The sequence below is a fragment of the Protopterus annectens genome, chromosome 2.part0 (assembly GCF_019279795.1).
Source record: "Protopterus annectens isolate FY-2018-M chromosome 2.part0, PAN1.0, whole genome shotgun sequence".
NCBI classification, from domain to species: Eukaryota; Metazoa; Chordata; order Ceratodontiformes; family Protopteridae; genus Protopterus; species Protopterus annectens.
Genome location: NC_056728.1, coordinates 817,885,378 through 817,912,385, shown reverse-complemented (window position 1 = coordinate 817,912,385; position 27,008 = coordinate 817,885,378). Strand labels below are relative to the sequence as shown.

Genomic DNA, 27,008 nt, shown 5'->3' with positions numbered 1-27,008 from the left:
TATTGGACAGGTTGACAGATGAGATCAGACAGGAGGCGCCATAGACTATGATGTTTGCAGATGACATTGTGATCTGTAGTGAGAGTAGGAATTAGGTTGAGGAGACTCTGGAGAGGTGGAGATATGTTCTAGAGAGCAGAGGAATGAAGGTTAGCAGGGCTAAGACAGAATATATGTGTGTAAATGAGAGGGAGGGTAGAGGAATGGTGAGGATGCAGGGAGTAGAGTTGGTAAAGGTGGACAAGTTTAAGTACTTGGGATCAACAGTTCAGAGTAATGGGGAATGTAGAAGAGAGGTGAAGAAGAGAGTACAGGCAGGGTGGAATGGGTGGAGAAGAGTGTCAGGAGTGATTTGTGACAGACGGGTACCAGTAAGAGTGAAAGGGAAGGTCTACAAGAGGGTAGTGAGACCAGCTATGTTATATGGGTTGGAGACAGTGGCAATGACAAAAAGGCAGGAGTCAGAGCTGGATGTGGCAGAGTTAAAGATGTTAAGATTTGCACTCGGTGTGACTAGGATGGACAGGATTAGGAATCAGTATATTAGAAGGTAAGCTCATGTTAGACAGTTTGGAGACAAAGCAAGAGAGACGAGATTGCGTTGGTTTGGACATGTGCCGAGGAGGGATGATGGGTATATTGGGAAAAAGATGCTAAGGATGGAGCTGCCAAATAAGAGGAAAAGAGGAAGGCCTAAGATAAGGTTTATGGATGTGGTGAGAGAGGACATACAGGCGGTTGGTGTGACAGAGCAAGATGCAGTGGATAGGAAGAAATGGAAAGAGATGATCCACTGTGGCAACCCCTAACGGGAAAAGCCGAAGGAGGAGGAGGATGATGATGATGATTGCAGACTATGTAATTATTTCACAGGATATGATGTCATCATTTTTAAGTATATATAAGGTTATTAAAAAAAATGTTTAGCATTTTGGCTTGAAGAAGCCCACGAGGGTGAAAGCGCTTGCCGATCCTGATCATTTGTCCAATAAAAAGAAGTTTTTATTTACTGAAGTGAAGACTGCCTTGTTTTGAACATTTTATTACTATGAAGACTCGTTGGTGTGGATTATTTTAATCTGCCTATCCATACTCCTGTGTCTTGCTATTTTTGTAATAATAAATTTAAACTTAGCTGAGAAAACCTGAAGAAAAAACTTTAAGATTCATGAAAATCCTACAAACTCAAGACTTAAAGAAGTAAAGTGAAATAAGCTGATAGGTTTTACAGTAAGTTTTCAGTTGTAGTAATTCTTTGTTGAATACTACTACTGTCTGGCTTTCAAATGAAACTAACAGAAGATGAAGGTATGCTTATTATATTGCTTGATGTTTTTATTCACTTAGTACTTAAACTACAGTGCGGTGGTACTGGACAGTATTTGTGCAGTTCCAAAAGAAATAACTTAGTTTTTATGGTGTTTATTGCAAGATTAATGGACGTTCCTTCGTTGAAGGTTGTGCGTTAGGCCCGGCAAGCCAGCACATAAAACTCTACTGCCAATCATTAGCGGACCGGAGTTCGGCTGTGGTGACCCCTAACCGGGAAAAAGCCAAAAGACACAAACAATTGCAGGGTTAATCTGGGAAATCCAGTTCCACAGGAGAGTAAAAGTTTAGACAGTGACTTACGTTGCAGATTACTGGAGAAGAGACATCTGCAAATATAGCTATATTGAGGGAGGGCATATCCTGTTAGAAAAACTGGTTCTAAAAGTGAACTTTTAGGTATTCAAAAAAAATGAATATTCCCATGCCAGATTGGTTTCCATTAGTAAACCAATATGACATATTTATCAGGTAACTTTACTGGCCCAAAATTAAATTATTTTATTTTGTTAACAAAATTAAAATAGTTTACTAGTTGGTAGGCATGAGCCACAGCAACAAAGATGTGAAATGTCTGTCTCTCATACTACTGTATATGGTACCTGTGACTATGTATAGGGAAGTCATTATGCTGAATGCCCTAAGCAATCTACACAGAACATTGGATAGAAGACCACAGCTAGTCAGCTGCTTGACAAATTGAAAGTAGAGAAACGTTTGAAAAACTTAGTGATTGATCAGAGGTTGACTACTGACCTAGTCATTTTTTTTTTAACAAGGCACATCTTTACTGAATCATTATTTATGATACAGGAAGTCACACATTTATATAAATGAGAACGAACCATATTGACATTTTCAGTTGTAAACATTGTACATCACAGATTATCTTTTATACAGAACATTACATAGCTCATTCAATTCCTGCCTTCCCTTAAACTCATTCCTCCTCTAAAACATTATTCTGCATGCACTGTTCCCACAATTCACATTTTTATATGTAATTTGCTCTTACCCTTTTCTAGAGATCCAATTCCAGTTCTTTTATCTCTGCTACTATATTCACTACTTCTAGTACGGCTGGTTTATAATTTGATTTTCATTTTCTAGCAATAGCTTTTTTGGCAGCCACCAGAATTAAACTCCACCAGGTCTTAACTATATCTAGACAATTCCAATTCTGTATCACAGCTCAAAATAAATAAATAATTTCCTTAGTTACACCAACTTGCTCAACTTTTCAACTATTATTACTGGCAGATTAATATGCTGGGAATTTTTAAAGTTTGCCAAATCAAACTCCCAAAAAATGTGTTCCCATTTACTTCTTTCTCCCTATCACACCTCCAACATTGGCAATCTATCTGAGAAAAACTTCTCTGGAGTCTGCTTGGGGTATAAAAATACATATTCAACACTAACTAAATCTTCTAGACTTCGTTGCATATTTGGTTGTCATATATATATCATCCCGTGGTTTCTTTTTGAATTGCTTAACCAGTGTCTCTTCACAATCCTTTCTAACCTCCTCTGACTGATTCCTGGACTTAGCATGCAATTATCCTTTTTAACAGCAGCTTCTGTTCTAGATTCTACTAAAAACTCTACCAGTGCTAGTTGTTAGCCTAGGATCCCCTATTCCTTAATCTTTCCCTATACTCTGGTATCAATCTTTGATAGGGAAGGCAACTTCTAGCCTGAATTCTTTTTTTTCTCAAAAAAATTGTTATTTTTCAAATACAGTTGAACAAATTCCATAGTATTTGTATAGAACATCTTAAATAACTATGTACACTACTTACATCAGCCTGACACTATAACATAGCTCAATATATACAATTACTTTACAGGTATATAACAGTCAAGTTATCAGAGTGTATCTGTTCAGTTATTGTGAAGTGTCAATCAATAAGGCTTTTTCCATGGATTGTTAATAAATGGCTTAGAATGAAGCCTTAATTCTTTAATTTTAATTTCCAACAATGCTGTGGTCTTCAGTAGGCTGTAGAAGTCTTCCAAAGTCGGTAGACTCCATCTTCTTGTTATACACTTCCTTGAGATTGCAAGTATTGTCCAAACTAGATACATATTTGACTCATTCAAATGAGGACATTCATACACATTTAATAATACTAGAGCTTTAGATAAGTTAAACGATTTACTATATAAAGCTTGTAAAAAAGTTTTTAATACCATTTCCAAAATGGCTTAATTTTAACACAGTCAAAAAAAAATGCGAATCCAATCTGCATTGTGTATTTGCTCACACCTCCAACATATTACCTTTGTGGAAGAATTAACTTTAGTAATTCTATGTGGAGTTAAGAATGCTCTGTGCAAGCATTTCCAATTAAAAACTTTCCAGTATTGTGTAAAGGATGTATGTTTTATTGATAATAAAATATTTGATTTAATTTCTTCAGTTAGTTGTAATGAGTGTCCTTTCGTTATATAATTCCAATATGAGGATTTGGGTGTTTTATAATTTATCAATATCTCGTAAAATTTTGAAATACTACATAATAATTATATATGATTTAATATAGGTATTTCGTAAGTTTAGATATTGCTTTAAATGAAGAATTACTAATTATTCTGCATAAATCTTGTAAATACGTCAGAATGTTTTGCATAGTTAGCCAATCTTGTTGTGGAATTTTGTATGCTGTTTCTATTGTTGGCATATCCAGAACGTTTAGTTATTTGATACATTGAAACCAACAAATCTGTTCGCAGGAATTATCTCTCTGTATATTTTATGTGGATAGCTCTTTGTAACTATGAATGGTGTTAAAAGATGAAACCAGATTTTTAAATCTATATTTGCATTAATAATTTTCCTAAATGAGTCAATGTAATAATTAATCATATGAGTTTCAGTGGGTTTAGTTATGTTATATTGCATACTAATGCATAATATATGCCATGGCAAATTGTTTTTATAAGTTATTTGAATTTTTTTGTAAATCAAATTTATTTATTGATATTACAGTTAGTAATTCTTTCCAATTTACAGAATTTGGACTTGTCCAATCTGAGATTGTTTTAGATATTGATCCTTGTATATATGTTTCTATGTCAGGAAAGTTTAATCCTCCCTGTTTCCATAGTCTGATATGATGTATTAAAGCTATTCTGTTTCTTTTGGGAAACCATAAAAATTTTCAAATCCACAAAAAACGGTGCACAATGTGCTCAAAGTAAACCAAGTAACCAAAAATATTGTTTTTGTGTTAACAATAAAAAACTTTTCTGTGGACCCGCAATGCTGTGCTATTTTTGGTTACTAACCATAACAATTTTATTAGGCACGAGTTTATTTCTTTGAGTATATTCCTTTCTGGTAATAGTTGTACTGCCGGGTATATAGTACATAATCGAAGAGACATTTCTTCAAATATGTAATCATAGACTCCTAAACATTGAAATGCAAAAACAGCGAACGGCCAAAACCGCACATTTTTCCTAGAGAAAAAAATTCAGTTGGCCGTTCCCGGAATTTACCCTTTACCCCAATGTAGAGCGATCTCGGAGTTGGTATATTTAGTTAGTGGGGGGGGTGAGGGGCAAAGCCCCCCCCACTTAAATTGCATTTGAAGTGTTTGTCTTGTTTCTATGACCCCGCAAATTTTTTTCCCTATGAAATATTTCGCGGTTTTCGCATTTCGATGTTTAGGGGTCGATGATAACATATTCGAAGAAGTGTCTCTTCAATTATGTAATATAGACCCGTACTGTCAAAGCTATACATATATATATATATATATATATATATATATATATATATATATATATATATAGAATCTTGGGTAGTAAAACCATTTTATTAACTGTAGTCTATCTTCAAACGTTATTATTTTGTTCCACTTTTCCACAGAGATTTTAATTGTATTGATGATATTATTGTAGTTTTTTTGAGACCAATTCATTATTATCCTTGCATAACTCAATTCATAGATATTTTAAGGTAGATTCTTGTTTCCCTACAATGTGATTCCCCTTTGTCTGCAATTCTATTTTGTTTTATTTAAAAATAAAAATTTTGATTTACTAAAATAGAGTCCTGAAGTCCTGTAAAATGTGTCAATTAAAATATCTAATTCTTTTAATGTCTCTTTTGTATTGGATAATGTTAATATGTCATCAGCAAAGAGCATTACTTTAGAACCGTATTGTTCATAAACATCTATTCCTTTGATTTTTGTGCTGTTATGTATTGAATCTGCCAATATCTCAATAACCAAAGCAAACAGAATCTGTGACATGGGACATCCTTGTTTAGTACCCTTTGTTGTATGTATAGATTCAGAGGTGAAATGACCTAGCTTAACATACGCTAAATTATTTGTATATAAATTCTTTAGTAGATGAACAAAGGAAGGAGGAAATTCAAACACCAGAATTTTGAATAAATAGTCCCAATTTAGGGAATCAAAGGCTTTCTCTATATCTAAGCCAATTATGAGTGTTTCTCTTTCCTTATTAATATAATCTATAAGTGAAATTATCCTTTTAATATTGTCGTGTGTCTATGATATACAAATCCAGTTTGATCATTATTGTTTTGGATAGTGGTATTTTCATTCTGTTGGTTAATATTGTCATAAATATCTTATAGTCATTATTTAATAATGATACAGGTCTATATGAGGTACAGAGGTTTGGGAATTTGTTTTCCTTTAGGATTGGTGTGATTAAGGAATATCTTCAAGAGGGTGGTATTAAAGCTTGTGACTGAATTTCTAATAGAGTTTTACGGAAGAGGGACAGTATCTTTGAAGGAAAAAGTGTATATATTTCCAAAATTATGCCAACTACACATAGAGCTTTATTATTTTTACCCTCTTTTATTGTATCTGTAATTTCTCTGTAGGATATGGGTGCTTGCAGATCTAGTTTTAATATTTCTGGCATTTTTTTACATTAGAACATTTTTCATCTAGATTTAATTGATCAATATGTATATTTTCTTTTTGGAAATGTTCCATATAGTGATTTCTATAGGCATCAATAATGTCACCTATATCAGAGACATTTTTCCCTTTCTTTTCATGGAAGATACTTTTAATGTTATTCGCTTTTGATTGTATTTTGATTCTTGTGGATATATTATGTAGATATTTGGGAGAAGTGGCCAAGGTATTAATTTTTAGTTTTTCTAAAGCTAAACTAGTTTTATGTGTTAAAATTTCATTGTATTTATTGTTCAATACTTCTACTTTCTTTTTCATCTCCAAATGATTTTGATTTTTTTCAGCTTTTACTGACAAAAGTTTGGATTGTAGATCTAATAGTTCAGAATCCCATTCTCTGATTTTTTTTTATACCAAGTTAGGGTTTTACCATATGTGTAAGCTTTTAATGAGTCCCATATCATTATTTTATCCCTGTGGTGTAATTAATATCTAAGAAGAACTGCAATTCAGATAATAACCAGGGTTTGAACGCTTTAATTTTAGTTATATATGGTGGAATTCTGGAGTTAATGGTTTGTACCCATTTTGAAGTTTTAGTATCAATGAATTGTGGTCTGAAAAGGGGCAGGTAATGATTTTAAAATATAACTCATGGGCAACAAATATTTTATCTATTCTAGTTTGGGTACCAAATCTGTCATCTTGATGGGAAAACAAAGATTTATCTTCTTTAAATCTGAAAGCATCTACAAGATGAAATGATCCTAGCCACTTGTTTAAAGCTTTTGATACAGCAGATGTACACAGTGGTCTTTTATTTGTAGTTTCAGAAATATCAAATATACAGTTAAAATCTCCTCCTAATATTAAGTTGCCTTTATAATTATTGGAATTGAAATCCAAGTGCTTTTAACAAGTTTTGATCCAATGCCTGGGAACCAGTACAGATTGGCTAGGGTCCATATTATGTTATTATATTTAACTATTACTAATGCCATAAGGCCTTCTTTATCTTCATACATATAAATGATTTCTGGGTTAATCACATCTGTTTTCCATAAAATTGTTACTCCTTTTGTCTTTGTCTTATAAGTGGATTGAGCCAATATCGTATTAGGATTCATTTTGTAATTGTCATTTGTTTTGAAATGAGTTTCTTGAAGGAAGGAAGACAATTTGGGCTTTGTTCAGTTTTAAATTTTTCAGTAGACTTGATCTCTTGCTAGGATTGTTTAAGCCACTGGTATTTAAAGATAATAAAGTTAAATCCATCTTAGGTTATTTAATCTATGTATTTTTTATTGTGACTATTAAACATTTTCCTCTGATAACTATAAAATATATGTTTGAGCTTTTAAAGGAAAGTATCAGTTTTATACTTTGAGTGTTTACCAATAAAGTAATGTTTTGGTCAGGCATACTAAAATGTTTTTCTGAAATACATTAAAATTAATAAATGTTAACACAACTAAGATCCGCACTAGCCATGGAATGAAAAGCATTCCTAATCTGATGGATAAACCCAAGTCCATCAGATTATCACTCATACCTTGACAATCCAGAACATCTGAACTCCATAAATTGAATCATATTGAAAATATTTGTAATAGGAATAAGCAATATTTATATTATTTTGAACATATATAGTACTATTGTAGATTAGACAGAATTCTAATACAATATAAATGTCTACTTATTGTATAAGCAATTAATATTTACATGAAAGACGGATGACAAGCAATCATAGTAAAGTATGATGTATCATATATATAAAGCCCCAGTAAAAGATGATAGCACACAGTTGTTTAACATATTCATCCTTATTGATGAAGTCTTTCAAAACTTATTACTTAATATAAATAGATGATAATAGTATTTATACCTAATGTTTATAATACAATGTATTTTGCTGGATATATCAGAAGTTACATTTCATTGTTTACCAGCATTTAAGAAATCACTTTGTTGCTAACTTATTTAAAGCATCAAGTTTGCTTTATATAAACATTGATGAAAGTTAGTGAATTTAATTATAAGTGCATCCCTATTCTCCCAATTTCCTACACATAAGGATTTTCATATACGTCATCTCTTATTATAAAATGAGTGAAATTATAGGTTAAAAACAACAAATTCACTTATTGTGATTAATGATTACAAGTTCCCTTTCCATATTCACAAATTGCCATTTTATGGCATATACGTCAAGTTTTTAGATTTAAATGGCAACATTCTATTTTGTATAATTAGCAAAGGTTAAACTGAGTGATTATTGTCAATTTAATATTATTTGTTCAGAATGTGATTGTTACATTCTGTGACATTCCTGGTTCAGGCTTCTACTGTTTCTCTTGAACAATTTTGTCAGTTTGATGTCGTGTATAAAACATTAGTTACCCTGGCAACAGCCTAAGCACTATGCATCGTAGATGTGCTACAAAACCACAATTCAAGTTAAAGCAAATATACAACTTGTTATGCACATTTACCTATATGAGAAAATCATCATGCTTCCCCTTGATGTTCAATATAGTGTATGTCATTTATGACAAGTTAAAACAGTGGTGTTATTATACTCAAGCCCATGTTATTAAACTGTCTACTGTCAATTTAATACTATTTGTTCAGAATATGACTGTTACATTCTGCGACATTTCAAGTTCAGGCTTCTACTGTTTCTCTTGAACAACTGTCAGTTTGATGTCATGTATAAAACATTACTTACCTTGGTAACCGCTTAAGTATTATATATGGCCAAGACGGGTTACAAAAACTACAATTCAAGTTAAAGCAAGTATATGACTCGTTATGCATATTTACTTATATAAGAAAATCATCATGCTTCCCCTTGATGTTCAATGTAGTGTATGTCATTTATGACAAGTTAAGACAGTAGTGTTATTATACACAAGTCCATGTTATTAAATCCTGTCTTTGATATCTAAATTCGGCAGACTGCTTCATCTTATATGACGATTATATATTTTATGTCTAGATTTACTAAAATCATACATTACATAACTATTGTGTTTTTTTTTTTTTTTTTTTTATCAAGAATCAACTTAATGAGCTAAACGAAGTGTTGCACGACCATCAATGTGTGTACATGTGGTTCAAAATAGCCCTTTTATTATATATATATATATATATTTTTTAAAACCAAAAACGTCAATGTCAAGAATCATCTTGGAGGCTGTTAAGCATTATTGTCACTCTGTCTTCGTTACTACAGCAACCTGGGGGCATCCATTTCTGTTAATGTGTCTGTGTACTGCATACCAGAGGGCTTTTGATGCACCTGAAGCAAAGCTTCACTGCAACTTCAAGCCTAAATTCCCTCCCTTTCAGTGAGGCAGCAGCCAAGAAAAGAGCAGAGAGCAAACAGAAAAAAAAACCCCTCCCAACAAGCCACCACAACAAGAGACAACTCACTCCTCCAGCCCGCTCATCTCTCACTCAGCAGATGCATAAACAAAACACCCTCTGACAAAATATCCCATATCACAGCTCTATCCAGCCCCTCCTCTGGATCCAGGCTAAAACACCAAATGTCTCTAATATACAGGCATCAGTAAACCTCGATCACAAGCCGCAACTCACAGCCTCCCAGAGATGAAAACAGCAACACACAACAGCTGCAGCCACATAGACCATGTCAGGCTTAATCAAACAGCACTCGAAGCTATCATACCTGCCATAATTAATATTATGTTTAGACAGAATAATAATGACATTTGTACTAGCTGCCAGACACGGCTGCATCCATGCACACCAAATCAGGATTGATCAAACAGCATTCGAAGCTATGACACTTGCCATAATTGATATTAACTATGTTTAGACAGAATAATAATGACATTTGTACTAGACTGCCAGACACGGCTTCATCCACTCACACCACATCAGGATTGATCAAACAGCACTTGTAGCTGTGATACCTGCCATAATTGATATTAACTATATTTAGACAGAATAATGATGACATTTGTACTAAGAGCTTGCTACTATTATTCAACCAGGATATACATTACATTTCTAAATCATACTTTAAATGAAGAAGGCATTAGTCTCCATGACAGCATTTTTTTTCAAAACACTCTACTGTTACTGCTATTATATATGATGTTAATGATGAATGGTCCCTTGCTGAATTAGTTGATTGATTACTTAAATTATTATAAGTAAAAACAATGAGAAATGAACAAGATAAGTACTCATTTAGTTCAAGTAGGGGAAAATAAACTTCTATGTTGATATGTTGCTTTGTTTGGCTTATATATAATGTAAATAGTAACCCATCTTGACCTACCTTTGTGAAGAATTACTAGACTCTTTGAACATTCTGAATAAATCATTACCATTTCTCAGTTGTTTAAGAAACCCTCCTTTTTTTAAATAAAAACAGATGACAAATGCTGCACCATAGTTGATACTTTGAGAGATGTAGTTGTAACAGTTATTTTTTTTGGGACAGCTATCTTTGGAATCAGTTTTTAGTTTCTTCTTTCTAGCATCAGTCCAAGGATTTGTTTAATTTATTCTTTTAAGAGTAGGGGCCATCCATTCCATTTCTTCTAGGATAGGCACTATGTTGTTGTTTTTGATGAAAATAATAGCTTCTTCTAAGTCATTAAAGGTTCTCATATCATTGGCAAAAAGTATTTTCATCTTGGCTGGAAAGGCCAGCTGTGCTTTAATGTTGTTTTGTTTCAACAGTTTTATTATTGGCCAGACTTGTTTCCTTTGTTCTAATATTCTGGAAGAATTATCATTGTCGAACATTATCAAGCTTTGATTGTATTTTAAGGGTGATTTTCTTCAAGCAGATTTTAATATTAGTTCCTTGTCCAAAAATGAAAGACATTTTATAACTATGGATCTAGGTGAAGTATTTGTTGAGTTGGAAGCAGGTATTTCTTCAGTGCTCTGTGCGCCCTTTCAATCCCAAATGAAAGTCCCTCTTTCAAGTCTAAAAATTCAGGAATCCAGGTTAAGAATGAAATAATGTCTTCTCATTCAGTGTTTTCAGGCAGACCAAAGATCCTTATGTTGTTTCTCCTTTCCCTGTTTTTTAAGTCATCTATTTTGTTAAGCAGCCATGTATTCTGTTTAAGCAGAAATTCTTTTTGGAATTCTTCCTCTGAGTCTCCCTTCAATGTCATTTAGAGAAGTCTCTATAGTTGCTATTTTTGTATGGTGTTGCTGTAATAGTTCCTTAAGAGTATCAGTCTGTTTTTGAGAATTTAATTTGAAGTTTTCTAAGTCATTTTTAAAGCCATCCATCTTCAATGATAGTTCCTGTAAGGTAGATGTCATCAATTGCACTTCTTTTTTCACAGCATCTGGATGAGAATTCCTTGAGTTGTGCATATTCAATGACTCAATATATCTCCAAGTTATTTGACAGGAAATTGTTTGTATATCTCCACCAAAATTGATATTTATGTAGTTTAGTAGTTTATAGGTTTCTGATGTTTTAAACTTGAAAATAATAAAATTTTCCTATATTATACTAGTTTATGGAGCTCTCAAAATTCACTGATCTCAGTTAGGCATCTAGGCCCCACCCCCCACCATCTAGCCTGAATTCTGAATGCATTCTTAGCCTCTTTCCTTTCTATTACTTTTCCCTCTGTAATTACTTGCTCCCAATACTTTGGTTTCTTTGCCAGTTTTCTCCACTAAATTCTAGCCCCCTCTTGCCCATCCTCTGTACCCCTAAATTTAGTCAGCCATATCGAGTACTGACCTAAAGTTTTGAGGGGAGGATGGGTAGAAGATTTTGCAAACATTGATTTTACTGCAATTATGATTACAAAATAAATGGATGAATCCAAAAAAAAAAAAATAATCCAAGGAAAACAGTAGACATCTCTGACTGGTATGATTCTATAAAGATGAGAAAAATATATTCTGTAGCTCACTTAACTTTAAAGGTACAGTCTAGTCTATATATATATATATATATATATATATATATATATATATATATATATATCTCAGAGTACTATTTTATACCTCACTGATCTTAGCCATTACTGAATACAATAGTGTATAATGTAAAATTCGAACATGCCACCTATAGCAAGCTTAAAAAGTACTTTTTGGAAAACATCATGGTGTTAGTAAACTTGAAATATTCCGAAAGACATAAGAAAATGTCATTACATTCAGTTTCATTACCATTATTCAGAGGTGCCAACTTGCCTGCAAAATGCAGTTACCTGATCTGGATCGGACAGTGTATGCCTGGATTATACCACTGGAGGAAACTAACACCTGATCAGGGAACCAGAAACATTAGTGTTTCACCTAACTACTTTGAAAGGGGCTCCAACATTCTAAACAGTTTGGGTCAGCAGTAATAATCTGTTTTTAAATTATAAGGTAAAACAACACACTTTAAGAATGTCTTTAGTCTACGAATAAATTCTCACAGAAAAGGCCAACATTTTCAAGGATTTGGGCATCAACATAGAAACAGCAATATTTTAATTTCTTAAGAGTGACTCAAGTTCCTTAACTAACTGGTTGGATGAGCTAGTCCTAAGATTTGTAAGACCCTGGAAAACAAGTGTTGTAGCATTTGTTTTCAGCTCTTAGAAGCAAATATGAATTTGGAAATATAATTTTTCTCTTATCTTAAGCAAATAAAAAAATAAGACATCAAAACAAACAAGAAAGCACCCAGCATTTAATTTATCAAATGACATTAGTTGAACTTAATTTATTAATCTACACAAGTAAATGGTGACAGATCACAGTTTTCAAAACCATGTAAGATAAATATTTGTTATACTGTACTACTTTATCTACTACCAAGGACCATGGCCTAAAAGATGGAGAACTGATTGCAAACAAATATGTGCTGAAAGATACACACCTACTGGTTTAATGAAAGAGTGGTAGGCAGAAAGAAGTACCCATCCTAATTAAGGATTGTATTTCAGCATTTGCTTTTAAATCCACATGCTTAATTTTAAGGGAGTTAGGAATCACACTCATGTCAATAGTCTCTCTCGTCAGTGTGTGTGTGTGTGTGTGTGTGTGTGTGTGTGTGTGTGTGTGTGTGTGGATATAACATCACTGTAGTGAATGAAGTTTGTTGATTACACTCTTATTCCAAAAAAGACAAATCAGTTAATCCCTAGAGTGATGTGAGACCCCATCTTAAAAAATGTTAAGCACCCCCTGCTTAAGTTGTTAATGTCCATTTTCTGCAGCAAATAGCAGCAGAATAAAAGATTTATTTCGGCCTGCTTTTCATATGGATAACGTGTCCCTGACTTCCTGGAAAGCTTCCAGAACAACGGGATGCATGTTCGCCTGCATTTCCTGAACAATACAAAATCTGAAACTTAAATGCATGTCATTATTTTATGACATCAATCCTCAATAATTTGTCTGAAAACCATTGACTTTATGAGAAACACACCAAACATATGAAGCAAAACTCTGGGCAGTTGAGAGGCATGAATGGCAGGTGCAAACAAAATGGACTATGTTACAGTGCCTTTCTGACAGCATTTATCAAGTGCTTTACAGCTCTGAAAGCCAGCAAAACGTCTTAGCATTTTTTTCTTTAACTAGTGAGTACAAGAAGCAGATAAAGATCTTGAGGTCAATTTCTTAGTATCCATGGCTCAAGCACATAAGTTGGTTAGGATCAGTGACCAGCTCACATTCCTTTATTTCATCTAATGGATGAACTGTAATCCTACTTATCAAGTACGGCAGGCAGTACATTTGCACTTGTGTTACAATGATGTTAATATGTCTTGTGCCATCTACAAAACAGAACCACTGGACAACAAATAAAGACCACCTCTTCTGTTGACTTAAGATATGACAAAATACAATTTTATTTTCTTAACTCACCTGCTTCCCTTTAATCATACATGCATTATAAAACTTTGAAAGTTTCTTGTTTAAAGCAGACCCAAACTATCTTAAGTCATTAACATGAAGATACATATAAGTCAAGCATTTAACTTGCCATGATTTGGGTTCGCCAAAGTGCAGGTAGTTGATGCTGTAAAGGTCCATGTCTTCTGTATGCCATGCAAATGTTGTCTTCCACATGCCAAAGTAAAGATACGGTGTATTAACACCTTCAATAGAAATCCTGCAAACTTCTCCTATGACATCCAAAATAGTATTCAAGTGGGCAATATTCCATTCGTCTACCTCCTAGAAAATAAAAGCAAATTAGAGCTCTGGCAACTGCCATTGTATAAATAACAGTGTGAAGAAGCTTACTGTAGTGGCAGTGAAATATTAAACACACAAAAAATTGTCCATATAAACAAATGCTATACTACATATAAACCTTTGTGCACCGTGGAGTAGGCATAGTAATCAGTACATCTGTATAACAAACCCTTTTGCAATTCAGAAAGGACTGAGCGCGATGAAGCAAGCTTATATTACTAAACTACTGGAGACATACTTCTGCATTACCCAATATATATATGTGTGTGTGTGTGTGTGTGTGTGTGTGTGTGTGTGTGTGTGTGTGTGTGTGTGTGTGTGTGTGTGTGTGCAGTAAAAAGTGATCAGGTAGCTCCAATAAACGTGTCTAGGTGAACCAAAAAAAAAAAAATTACAAGTAAAGCACAGTTTACTAACACTGATGAAAATATTCATCAACACAAAGTCTTGCAATACAATTAGAGTCATCACATTGGCATTTAGATGTGTTGAAAGACACTCTTAAAATGTACTATAAATCATATCCAAGACATGCAATGATGTAATATAATACAAAGGATAGTGAGTCTGAGTTGCTAAACATTATGTACAACAGGAAAAATTCAGGAAAAAACACAAGGTAATTTTAAACCAATGGTAGCAAACAAATGGGTGGGACATAAATAAATACATTCTTGTTGTATTGTAAAATATAACAGACTTTCCTTGTACTTTCCTTGTTAGGTCAGCATTTAGGTTCATCCTGCTTCATTTCATTTCAGTATTTTTCTTTGGACATGCCCATTCTCAGATGAGTGCATGTCCCTTGCTGACTCGTGATAGAATGGAACACGCTGCAGTGTTAGAGCAGGCCTAGCACACAAGCTTGTCAGTTCACCCAGAACCAGTTAGCAAACAAACTTCCTACAAATTAAGAATAGGGAATAAAGGCTTGAAACCTAAATGCATATACATGTTCCACTTGCAGAAAGCTCCAGCCACAGGAGGAGGAGGATGATGATGACAGGATGATACGTGTGACTCACAAATGAAGGACCCCCTCAAATATCACTAAATATGTTAAGAGCATGTGTGTTACATCTAACAAATGGAATCCTCATTACTGACTTAAGACTGCCTAGAATCCCACTCAAACCAGCAGGGAAGAAAGCGCTGGATGTCAGCCAAGTAGAAAGCTCATAAGACTGAGTTCTGAAGTACAGAGGTACCAAAACAGGACCAATGTTTCAAACAGTAATGCTTGAGGGTGTAAACTGATGGCCAAGTGACCGTGGTACAGATGTCTTCAGTGTGGGCACTTCTGAAGCAAGACCTAGAAATGGTCATGCCTCTAATGCAGTGGCCTTTAACTGAAACATCTAACCATCACTGAGCCACCCAATGACAAAAGATAATGCAGTCAATTACATCCACTTGGAAAGAATTTACTTGGCAAATGCCAACCTTGCCCTTACCAGAGTTAAGGAGATGAATGACTGTTCTACTGTTTTAAAATCACATACTCATTTAAGGTACAATCTGAGCTGACATTGTACACCCATGGTGCAAAATGTGCTTTATCAATTAGTTTCTGCAATTGCAAGGAAAACAGTAACAGGAATAGACTGTTGCAAGGATGATTCTGCCATCACTTTAATGATATTTGAGTTGGTCTTAAAAGTCCAATTGAATCTTGTGAAAGAGCAGATGTGATCCTCTACATACAAGGGCATACAGCTACATGGTTCTGAAAGAAGAGGTCATGGCCAGCAGGAAAAGTTTTGCTCATGAAATTAATCTGAATGCCACTAAACTAGCATACTGAAAATGAAAACAGGCAAACTTGCTGATTATGAAGTTTAAATCTCAGACGGGGTGGTGGCTCTTCAAAGTTGTGAAAATATGTAGAAGACATTTAAGGAACTGCATGCTCAACCAGTTTTGGGTCACAGTCCCTCTCTAGATAAGGATCTTTTACACATAAGTAGGTGACACATGCAGCCTGATTATGGAATAATATAATTAAAGTCCAAGTCACAGTAGTGTTATCATATACTGCAGAACTGTTTGCAAATGAAACCGCTAGAATAATACAGTGTCATCTGATCAAAATGTGTGAAACTCATCTAAACTGGACATTCCTGAAAAATTAGACTGTAATAACCACGAGATGACTTGGTACACGAAGATAAGCACAACTCAAAATAAAAATTCCAACAGCTTTTATTCGATACAAACTGCACACAAGAAGCTGAGTAATTCCACAAGAATCAAATACGGACTTGGTTGAGCGCTTTCATCTGCCTAGTAGCAGATTTCATCAGAACCAAGAAACTCAAAAGACATGCCCTTATATACCTAATTAGGCGCCAAAATTAAGTCTATAAAACCATATCATTTAATATGTTATATTTAATATGTATGATATGGTTTTATAGACTTATTATTTTATATGCAGTGTCAATCAATTTTCTGCACTCTATATGTATTTGTTTGGTGTGCATTTTAGGTGCTATAATCTTTGTAATAACAAAAAAGACATACATCCAGTTCATGGATCTTGCAAGGATTAGATGATTAATTAATTAATTTTGGTGCCTAATTAGGTATATAAGGGCATGTCTTTTGAGTTTCTTGGTTCTGATGAAATCTGCTACTAGGCAGATGAAAGCGCTCAACCAAGTCTGTATTTGATTCTTGTGGAATTACTCAGCTTCTTGTGTGCAGTTTGTATCGAATAAAAGCTGTTGGAATTTTTATTTTGAGTTGTGCTTATCTTCGTGTACCAAGTCATCTCGTGGTTATTACAGTCTGGTTTGACTTTTGGTTGTTATTGATTCCTGAAAAATTAGCCAAGAATAAATTGAGGTAGAGCAAATTAAAATGACTTTAAAAATGCTCATTGAGTGTTGAGGGAAAATGTATAAAATATCCAAACACCAGTGCCAGAAATTGCACTATAGCGATCGACAGTGGGAACTATTATACATCTATAAATTTAAATCAAAAGCTCATATCATTTTTCCAGCTGTAATCAGCACAAGCATTGCTTCAAGTTATCATGTGAAGTTGTCAGTTTGGAGGAGTGTGATGGTAACAAAGCAAGGAAGTCATACAGGGACTAAATGGACTAAAAACATTTTAATGGCTTGTATCTTAGTATCCATATCCATACAACAAAGCTTCCAGTTTCTCAATTTTTTATTATCCTCTGCTTGGTCTCTTCCCACATATCCTTAGCTATCACAACAGTCATTTCTAATCCATATTCCTAAATACTTCATTTTATCATGTCACCATAAATGTTATTGCTGGACCAATTTGTTTTAGCTTCATTAAATTTGTAACCCAAGAAGATCTGAAACTGTCTTAAAATGTTTCACAACACTGTAATGTTCCTTTCTGGTTTTGTCATGTATAAAATAATATCATCTGCAAATAGAGACAGCTTTTCTGGACTACCATACCAATTATATCCTTGAACTTCTGAGTCCCTCATTTTCTTTGCCAATGGTTCTAAATATAATGCAAACAACAAAGGGGAACGCAGACAGCCCTGCTTGATTCCTCTGCTCAAGCAGAAATTATCAGAGGACCCCACCAACTTTAATTTGCGCCTCCGTTCCCTCATATATTCTTTTAATCAACCTTAGAATTGTATCAGGGAGAGCAAATGCTTCCATTGCCCTGATCATGAAGTCTCAGTCTACTCTGTCATATGCTTTCTCTGCATCAAGACCCACCAATAAAAATCATACAGGGGGTGTTGAGCACACCTGCACAGGACCAATGCAACCTCAGTGACAGTGACTGCAGCAAAACAAAATGCAGCAGTGTATCTTCATGGGGACAGACTCCATAAGCAAATGATAAAGGCGCTAGACCTCTTCTCACTTGAAACTACAAAAGAAAGTGAGGACACAATACTGGTGTGCATTATATCACGGAGATGTGACTGGGTCATTCCGAAAAGGAAGAACAGAAGAGGAAACTCTGACTCAGAAAATGTGGGCTCATTTAGACAGTTCAGGTACTGGTAGAGCCAAGCAGGAAGGAACAGCAGTGAAAAGGACTGATGCACATGCCACTCTCAGGGAGAGGGGAGAGAGACTTATGGACACTCTATGAGTACACTGGGGTGATATGACTTCTGCAGTGGAAACTTCGAATGCCATCTCCTAAGCCTCAAGGTTGGTGTGTGAGGCTGCTTGTTTGCAATGTGCAGTCAGTGTGGTCAACCCACTATAAACCAGCTTCCCTTGCTTAGTCAAGTGTCCTTAGGGATATAGGGTGGCAAGAAAAACTATCAGTGATGTCTCCTTAAATGACAGCCATTCTCAGCCAGCTCCCACCCTGTGGTGATGAATTAAACAGGTGAACTGGTTGTGAGAACGCTGATGATCTTGCAGGCAGAAGAGGCATAGACAGCACTAAAAAATGGCTAAGTTACATGTAATAATTATTATTTTGATGGCTTTGTTTCTGCTGCTGCTTTTCCCTCCCAAATCAGAGGATTGATTATTTGTATACTAAAGACATTTTTTCCCTTTCAGTTTACGGTTCCCATTTTGACTGGTGTCACTTGCTCCTTGATCCCTTCCCAAATATTAAAAAAAAGTCTGAACATCCTGGCATCCATGAAGCATCTCCACTGAACCACATAACTGTATTTTGACAGAGTGCTGTCACTGTTTCACATCTGTTACTGTAAGAGACCTACAATACAGCAGAAATTCATAAGTAAAATTTTAGGAGCTGACAGCCAATGGAGATGCAGAAGGTAGAATAATTCTTAATTATCTTCAGCAATCTTTGTTACAGACTCACCAGACTGTACCAACTAATATCTTCAAAAAGGCTATTGAGTTTTATGACCATGTACACTTTGCCCTTACCCTCCCTCAGGTAAGGCCTCCTTTCTCCATGAAGGCCATGCCACTCAGTCCTGTAGTAAATGCATCAATACTTATCCATTAATCTAGGTGATGTTTAAAGAAAGATGGTGAGTTGCATTGCTTAAGATGCAGGGACATTTATTCCAGAGGTTTGGGAGTTCTGGGTATAAACCTACTTCTCCATTATGTTTATTTATCTGCTGAAGATTTAGGTCCCTAGTTCTGTTAGTGGTAGAGACACTGGACTTGCAGAGAAACAGAAAGTACAACCAGTTCTCTAATGGTATGGTAAGCAAGACAGAACTCCTATCAAATGAGTCTGTAAGACACTGTATAAAGCGACAGAACTTTCACCCTTTCTTAACAGCCTAGAGATTTTAGTCCTCTGATCAATCTATACAGTAGCAATTTGACACATTATGAAATATTGTTTTGGATTTAGTATATACTCAGAGATGGATATAATAAAATTGGAAAGAATGCAAACATATTTCCTGGAAAAAGTAAAAACATGAAAATATTTAAAATATGAGGGAAAAATAAAAAGTATTAATTTTAATATGCAATGATACTATTGAGACTAGTGAATGTACCTTGGGAATTTAACTCCTGAGGCACAAAATAAGGGAGCTCCAGGAATAATCAACTTTTCGTGGACTTTGTAAGTATGAAAACAAAATTAGGAATAACTTTATTCCAGGTTATAACTGGATATAAATGGAATCTTTTACCTTCCAAAGTTAGACAGGGTGATAATCCAGGAAGTATTAAGGAGAAAATGAATCAGTGGTATGGGGAAAGATATACTGGAACCACTCCTTTTGGAGATTGACCTGTAGTGTGCTTTTATGAGGACTCGGGCCACTTCTTAACATTGTTAAGATTATAATCTGTCAAGTGCAAACAGAAAATTCTCATTTAGGCAAAAGTTTAATTGAGAAGGTACACATGTAACAGTTTAAAAGAAAACTGATAATGTTACAATCTGCCACAGAGATCGCAATTATACATTTGTTTTCAGCTGCCCCTTCTTAGTGCTAAGAATGGCAACTGAGATCATCACCAATTACTGAATTATTTAATACAGTAGAGATGTAAAATTTGCTTATAAATCAGCTGATGATACTAATGGTACTACATGTTCAGAACTTGTTTAAACTGTTTTGTTGTACTTGTTTTGTCAAATGTGCCAAACATTTTATGTTCTGTCTTTGTCATTTAATACTGTATATATTGTCTTTATGCCAATGATCAGAGTTCATGCCTGAAAAGGGTCCACGGACCAGGCCACTTACCTGGTTAACAAATAAACAAATGAACAGCCTTTATTGATGTGGCTGAAACACACTGTTGATGTTCAGTTATCTGTGGAGCATACCTGAAAATTTAGATGGTGCTCTGCCAATGTATATTTGCCCTGGAGTTTACTTCAATGATTCCACTGATTATTTTAAAACTGAGTGCAAACATAAGACTGTCTAAAATAAAGCTTGTGCAGTTCCTTATTTACACAGATTACAAGAGAACCATGAAGTTCTTTTTTTATTTCATTTATTTTATTTTTATTTTTTTATTTGTCTTCCAGGGTAGAGCATAGATCTCCATAGACCTTTTTCAGATTCAGCCTGGAAGCAGTGCCTGGTTAAGTAACTTGCTGATAGTCACACACACAGGCAAAGGAGACTGAGGGGATCAACCTTGGATGTTCTAAATAAATACCACACTAGCTGTACAGCTGTATGTGTATTAAACAGTCACGCTCATGATAAATCACAAATTTATATTATTATAAAAATAAATTAAATGTATTATTTATCATTTTTGTAGAAAGCCACAAATTAACTAACTGGTTTGGTATGATAATAAGTTAGAGGACAGTGGTTATAAATTTCTTGAAATCTTGAATATGAAAGCAAGGCTGGCTCAACATGTACAAATGATGTCTATCAAGCTAGTCATATTCCTTTTATTTTTCTGCTTCTGTCATAGAGAAATGGCAGCCTCATCCTGTAATATATTTTTTTATGATATAAACCTTTACAAATCAAGCTGCTGATTCTTCAGGTTCTGAAACAGCTTCCAACAGCCAAGTCAGAAAATAACAGTAAAGCAAAGGACAATATGTACAATCATTTCCACATATTTATAGAATCTCTCCCCCCCCCTACTATTCTGGCCATTTCCTCTTTCCAAAAAGATGAGTTTTTTTAATGTCTTTTCCATAAACAGAATGTGTCAGTCAGAGGCAGACATTATGGCAGGGACTATGCAGGGCAGGAACACACTTCATAGGATCTCCATAGGCCAGAAAAGATTTTAATATGCACTGGTGCAAAGGTGATTATCTAAATGTACTCGAGTTCTCTGCGTGCTGCTATTATAGGGAGACCTGCTTCCCTCTCGGTACTAAGTCCTCTGATCCAACAACCATCTCTGGGTAGAATTTATCTTCCCTTGAGGAACTGGGAAGCTATAACACTGGAAGATCAGTGAGAAGGTGTTGTTGGAATTACATATGTGGAAAGCCTTTCCTGCTCAGGATACTTCTTCCCAAGCATAAACCACTTTGCAATTAGGACAAAGATTCACACACATTTCCTTTGTGGAAAAAATCAGTAAATTCAGTACATACATTTATTTTTTACTTCAGAGTCAGGTTTTACTGCAATGTAGGAAATTCATAAAAATACTTATTGTGCTTCATAAAAAAATCTGTAAATAAGTTATATATTTTTATACTACACAGCCAGGCTTTATTGTATTCAAAGAGACACATTTGTACAATTAACTCTGAACATTTATGTGGCTGTGCCATGTACTTTTAAATGTTTGCTGTGTTTACAGCTAAGCTTGCCTGTTGTACTACATTTGCCCTTAAAATGCTGCATTACATACTATACATACTTCGAAATGTTATTAGTTGGACCTTTTCTCCCACGACCTCTAAAGAAAATCTGCTTCACCTAGTCAAAATGCCCTGTTTAACAAATGCAAATTAACTAACTAGTCAATGGCCATCTTGTAACATTAGCACTATACACATACAACATTTGCAACTGACAAGACTGTGGATGTAGGAAAATGCATACGTGATGCTATTCAGCATTACTATCCAACTACCCAAGAGTAAAACAAAATGTTACTGTAAATGCAGTCAGCACAAAATATCTCTTCTTATTATTTGGATTACTAGCACTGCTGTATCTGCTGCTGTGGAAAGGTAATTTATCTCACAGTAAAATACTGGGTGAAAAGAAAGACTACTCCTAAGAAAAAACTATTATCATATATTTTATTTATTTTTATCCTTTCTTTGTTGACTGGGTTAGTCTCACTAGACTAGTGGTCTCTTTTCAGGGGAGACCTGAAGTGATATCTCTACTACTGGGGGAAATTTGGCCAGGGCATCTGTAAACTTCCCGTAATCTTTTTGACAGGTGATGTCATGATGCGAGTTAGTGCCAGCTGTGCCAGGGGAAGTGGGGCAGTGTATGTGTAACATATGCCAGCACCGCTAGCTGGAATTTTGTATAGAATTATATGTCATTTCTATATCAAACTTATTTGTACAGATGTTTGCGATGAAAATGTATTTGTAAAGCTGCTTGTGTTAAAAATGTATCAGTTGCCCTGCTGGGCAGAAAATAAATACACATGCATTATTGTTAATTTAAATGTATATATTGTAACAGAGGATACTGAAAGTTGAGGTTTATCACAATCCAAATGCAGCAAACTTTGAAAATAGTAACAGAATAAATTACTGGGCCTAGCCCATAAAGATGTTATCTCACAATTTTGAATTAAGCCAGAGATGCAATGCCTGTAAGAAGCATGGTTTGTTAGTCTCTGTAGGAGTGGAAGTTTCTAATTGTTTTAGGACTTCCAGTAGCTGCATCAGATCTGAGCAAAGCTCTAGTGTATGTATTATTGACATGTAGGTGCTAAATCCTGGCAGTTTTTAGCAATTGGGGGGGGCTGCATGGGAACCAGAAATCAGATGACCAGCTGTATGTGATGTCATTCTGTACAGAATGAATGTTTTAATATTAGCTGAGACTGAAGTCTCACAGCAAAATGTTCTTGTAAAGTGACAAAGAAGGATTTCTCAGCTACTTCATCCTGCCTTGCTCCAGTAAGTGACCGGGGAATAGTATTCTTTAGATCAGTCAGGAAAAATAATGAGGATAGTTAAGTATTGTTTTTCTGTAACTGTATGAATCTTTCCAACTGTTATTGTTAATATTTCTTGTGATTGAAACTCTGGTGTTTGCTGTAAATATATATTTCATATTTTCATGTTCTTTTATTATTTATTATTAAATATATTTAAACTTTTTATTGTGGCTGGTCCTTTAGAATAACATATTTTAACATTTGAGAGTATGTATATCCTTTGGTGACAATGTGGCCAATTCTGAAGCCTGGCTGTTTGGTCAACATTACCATTTGTATTAATATTAATTTCACTCAGTATAATTGGGTACTCTTGCAAGAGCATTAGGTAGCTGGCTTTGTAGTGCTTGGTGGCAGTGATAACTACCTTATAGTCTGGGCAGAAGGGGGCACAGAAGGAAAATCTTTGCCAGCCTTTCCCAGGTGTGTGTGTGTATGTGTGTGTGTGTGTGTGTGTGTGTGTGTGTGTGTGTGTGTGTGTGTGTGTGCGTGTGTGTGTGTGCGTGTGTGTGTGCATGTGTGTGTGCATGTGTGTGCATGTGTGTGTGTGTGTGTGTGTGTGTGTGTGTGTGTGAAAATCACATCTCACAGTGTGTGTCAACTACTTGGAGCAGAGACACGAAGCACTGGTTTCACAGAGAGTGGTGGAGGACTTGGTTTGGGCACTTGGCTGAGAGCTTAACTCTGTAGCTGTGCCAGTGGGGGGGGGGCTTACTGGGGATCTGAGGAGAGACAGAGAGGGAAACCTATACCCCGCGCTGAGTGTGTGCCCTGTGTGCTCTTAAAGGAAATTGTACTTGATGCAGGAGCTGCATCTGGAAATGCTGGGTGTATCCATTTGTATTCCAAGTGACGTCTCTCTCCAGTGTCAGTGCTGAGGATTCAGACTCCTTGATTACTGGCCCAGAGTGGGGATATCACATATTGGTGAGCAACAGTGTTGATATTAAACTTCTGTAGCCTGTAATCAGCTGTCACTAAAGGTGTGTCCTCTTAGCAGCCACAAGGTAAACAATCAGAGTTTCATTTCACAACAGTTTTATTTGTTCTTTAGGTTAGCCAGGGAAAGCAGGCAAAGATGTCAGCTGAGTATTATGGCAAGCTGACAAAGAACCAGCTGGCCAAGGTGTGTGAAGCCAAAGGACTGGTTTATGCCAACCTGACTAAAGAGGAAATGATTTCAGCATTATTCACAGCTCAGATCAGCAGTCAGGAGGATAATCAGTCTGGTGATGGGAATTTGCAGCCCTCTGAAACAGGAGAGTTCAACATTTCCTCAGAGGACTTAAAAATCCATCTGGAGTTTAGGAGGCTTAACCTGCAGACCAAGAGTTTGGAACTAGAACCAGCAGAGAGACTGTGGTGTTCAGAGGCTGAAGAAATGAGAAACTGCAGCATTTGGAAGCTGAAAAAAGTGACAGACTGTGGTGTTTGGAGGCTGAAGAAAAGTAGAAGCAGCATCAACATGAGAGAAAGATACTGACTCTTCACCAGGGTCATGGAAGTAATGGGGAATGGAATACAGATGGTGATAATTTAGATAGTTTTATTCATATTTTTGAAAGAATATGTAAACAGCATAGTGCTGACCAAGGGCTCTGCATATGGTTCCTGACCCCCTTATTCCATGGTGGTTGTTCTTCTTTCGGCTTTTCCCGGTTAGGGGTCGCCACATCGGAACTCCGGTCCGCTAATGATTGGCAGTAAATTTTTTTATGAGTGTCGAATTGCCAGCTCAACGCCCAACCTTCAACGAAGGCACTCACATTCTATGCATGTCTTTCGAGCACCACTCGACCGTGGGGAGGACATGCAGACCCCACACAGAAGGCGCTCTAGCAGAGAATCGAATGGGAGAACCTCTTGCTGTGAGGCAACAACGCTACCACTGCACCATGGTATATCTTTAAAAAAAAGTTATTTTCTTACCATAATGTTCCATCTGTGTTGTCGATCTTCATCTATTCTTGACATTTGGGTTATGGTTCCAATCCTTGGAACTGGTCCGGCTGTTAAACAGTGTGCACTATATAAAAAAATGTTCTAACTACCCACAATGCCCTTCTCCACATTATCTCAGATCGAGTTTGAAAACCTATAGAAAAATAGAAAGAAACTAAACTAAATGAAGAAGCCATGTCCAAGGTGCATCCTAACAAGACACCCAGGACAAAGGTTCACTCCTCCAGGAATCCACAGGAAGGGGAAGGGTGGGTGGGATGCCAAGAATAGCTGAAGATCAACAACACAGGAATGTTATGGTGAGAACATAACTTCTTCATCTGATGTTGTCAATCTTCATCTATTCTTGACAACTGGGACACAGTCCCTAGCTACTTTAGATCCTGTGTGGCCCTATGGAAGGATATTCCTGAGAACCACAGAACCAAAGGAAGCTCTTCCCCTGGAGACCAAATCCAATTTGTAATGAGTAATAAAAGTATGTGGAGTAGTCCACGTTGCTGCTGCACATATTTCACTCATGGAAGTCTTAGAATGGAAAACAGCTAAAGGGGCCATTGATCTGGTGGAATGTGCCTTATCAGCATAGGTAACTTCAGATTCTTTCCATTAAAATGTAAGTAATATAATCTCTTAACCATTTTGACAAGGCAAGCTTAGAAACAGATTTTTCTAAAGTTGTGCCAGAAAAAGATATGAACAAATATTCTTCTTCTTTCAGCTTTTTCTGGTTAGGGGTCGCCACAGCAGATCATCTGTCCGCTCATGATTGGCAGTGGAGTTTTACGGTGTTGAGTTGCCAGCCCGGCACCCAACCTTCCACAGAAGGCACACACATGTGCACACTCACACAGAGGGCCAATTTAGAGTGTCCAATCCACCTACTGCATGTCTTTGGGATGTGGGAGGAAACCGGAGCACCTGGAGGAAACCCACGCAGCCACAGGGAGGACATGCAGACTCCGCACAGAAGGCACCCCAGCCGAGAATTGAACTGGAGAACCTCTTGCTGTGAGGCGGCAACGCTAACCGCTGCACCACCGTGGCCACCCATATGAACCACTATTTTGATTTCCTAAATTCTTTAGTTCTGCTGAGGTAGAAACATGATTGTCTGTAAACAACCAACAAGTGTAGGTAATATTCCCCTTTGCTGGAAAATTTGGGAAAGAAAACAGGCAAGTCTATGGCTTGATTAATATTGGACTCCGAGAACACCTTTGGAAGAAAGTATGGATTGGTTCTGAGTGTAATTCTGTCCTTATGGAAAATTAAGTAAAGGGGTTTTGAACATAAGGCCTGCAATTCAGACACTCTTCTTGCAGAAGTTATAGCTATGAGAAGAAGGGATCCCCAAGAAAGAAGCAAAGTCGCATGTCGCCACTGGTTCAAAGGGGGTAAGTACTAGTGATTGCAGAACAGTCAGGTCCCCATGGGGGTAGATGATCTTTAAATAGAGGCTTTAAATGTATAGTTCCTTTGAGGAAGACCTTAGTCTAGGTGAAATTAAAAGGAGCTCTCCGAAGCCATTATGGAAATT

General features: G+C 35.9%; 1 protein-coding gene across 6 annotated transcripts in view; it reads right to left on the bottom strand.

The window, feature by feature from the left end:
• The window catches only part of KDM4C (lysine demethylase 4C), a 3,520,425-nt gene that overhangs the window by 3,114,387 nt on the left and 379,030 nt on the right, over positions 1-27,008 (bottom strand). For all 6 annotated transcript variants that reach the window (XM_044061093.1, XM_044061091.1, XM_044061094.1 and 3 more), the window contains exon 5: positions 14,242-14,435. In XM_044061093.1, the coding sequence (XP_043917028.1) occupies positions 14,242-14,435 (194 nt within the window). The remainder of the gene's footprint in view (positions 1-14,241; positions 14,436-27,008) is intronic.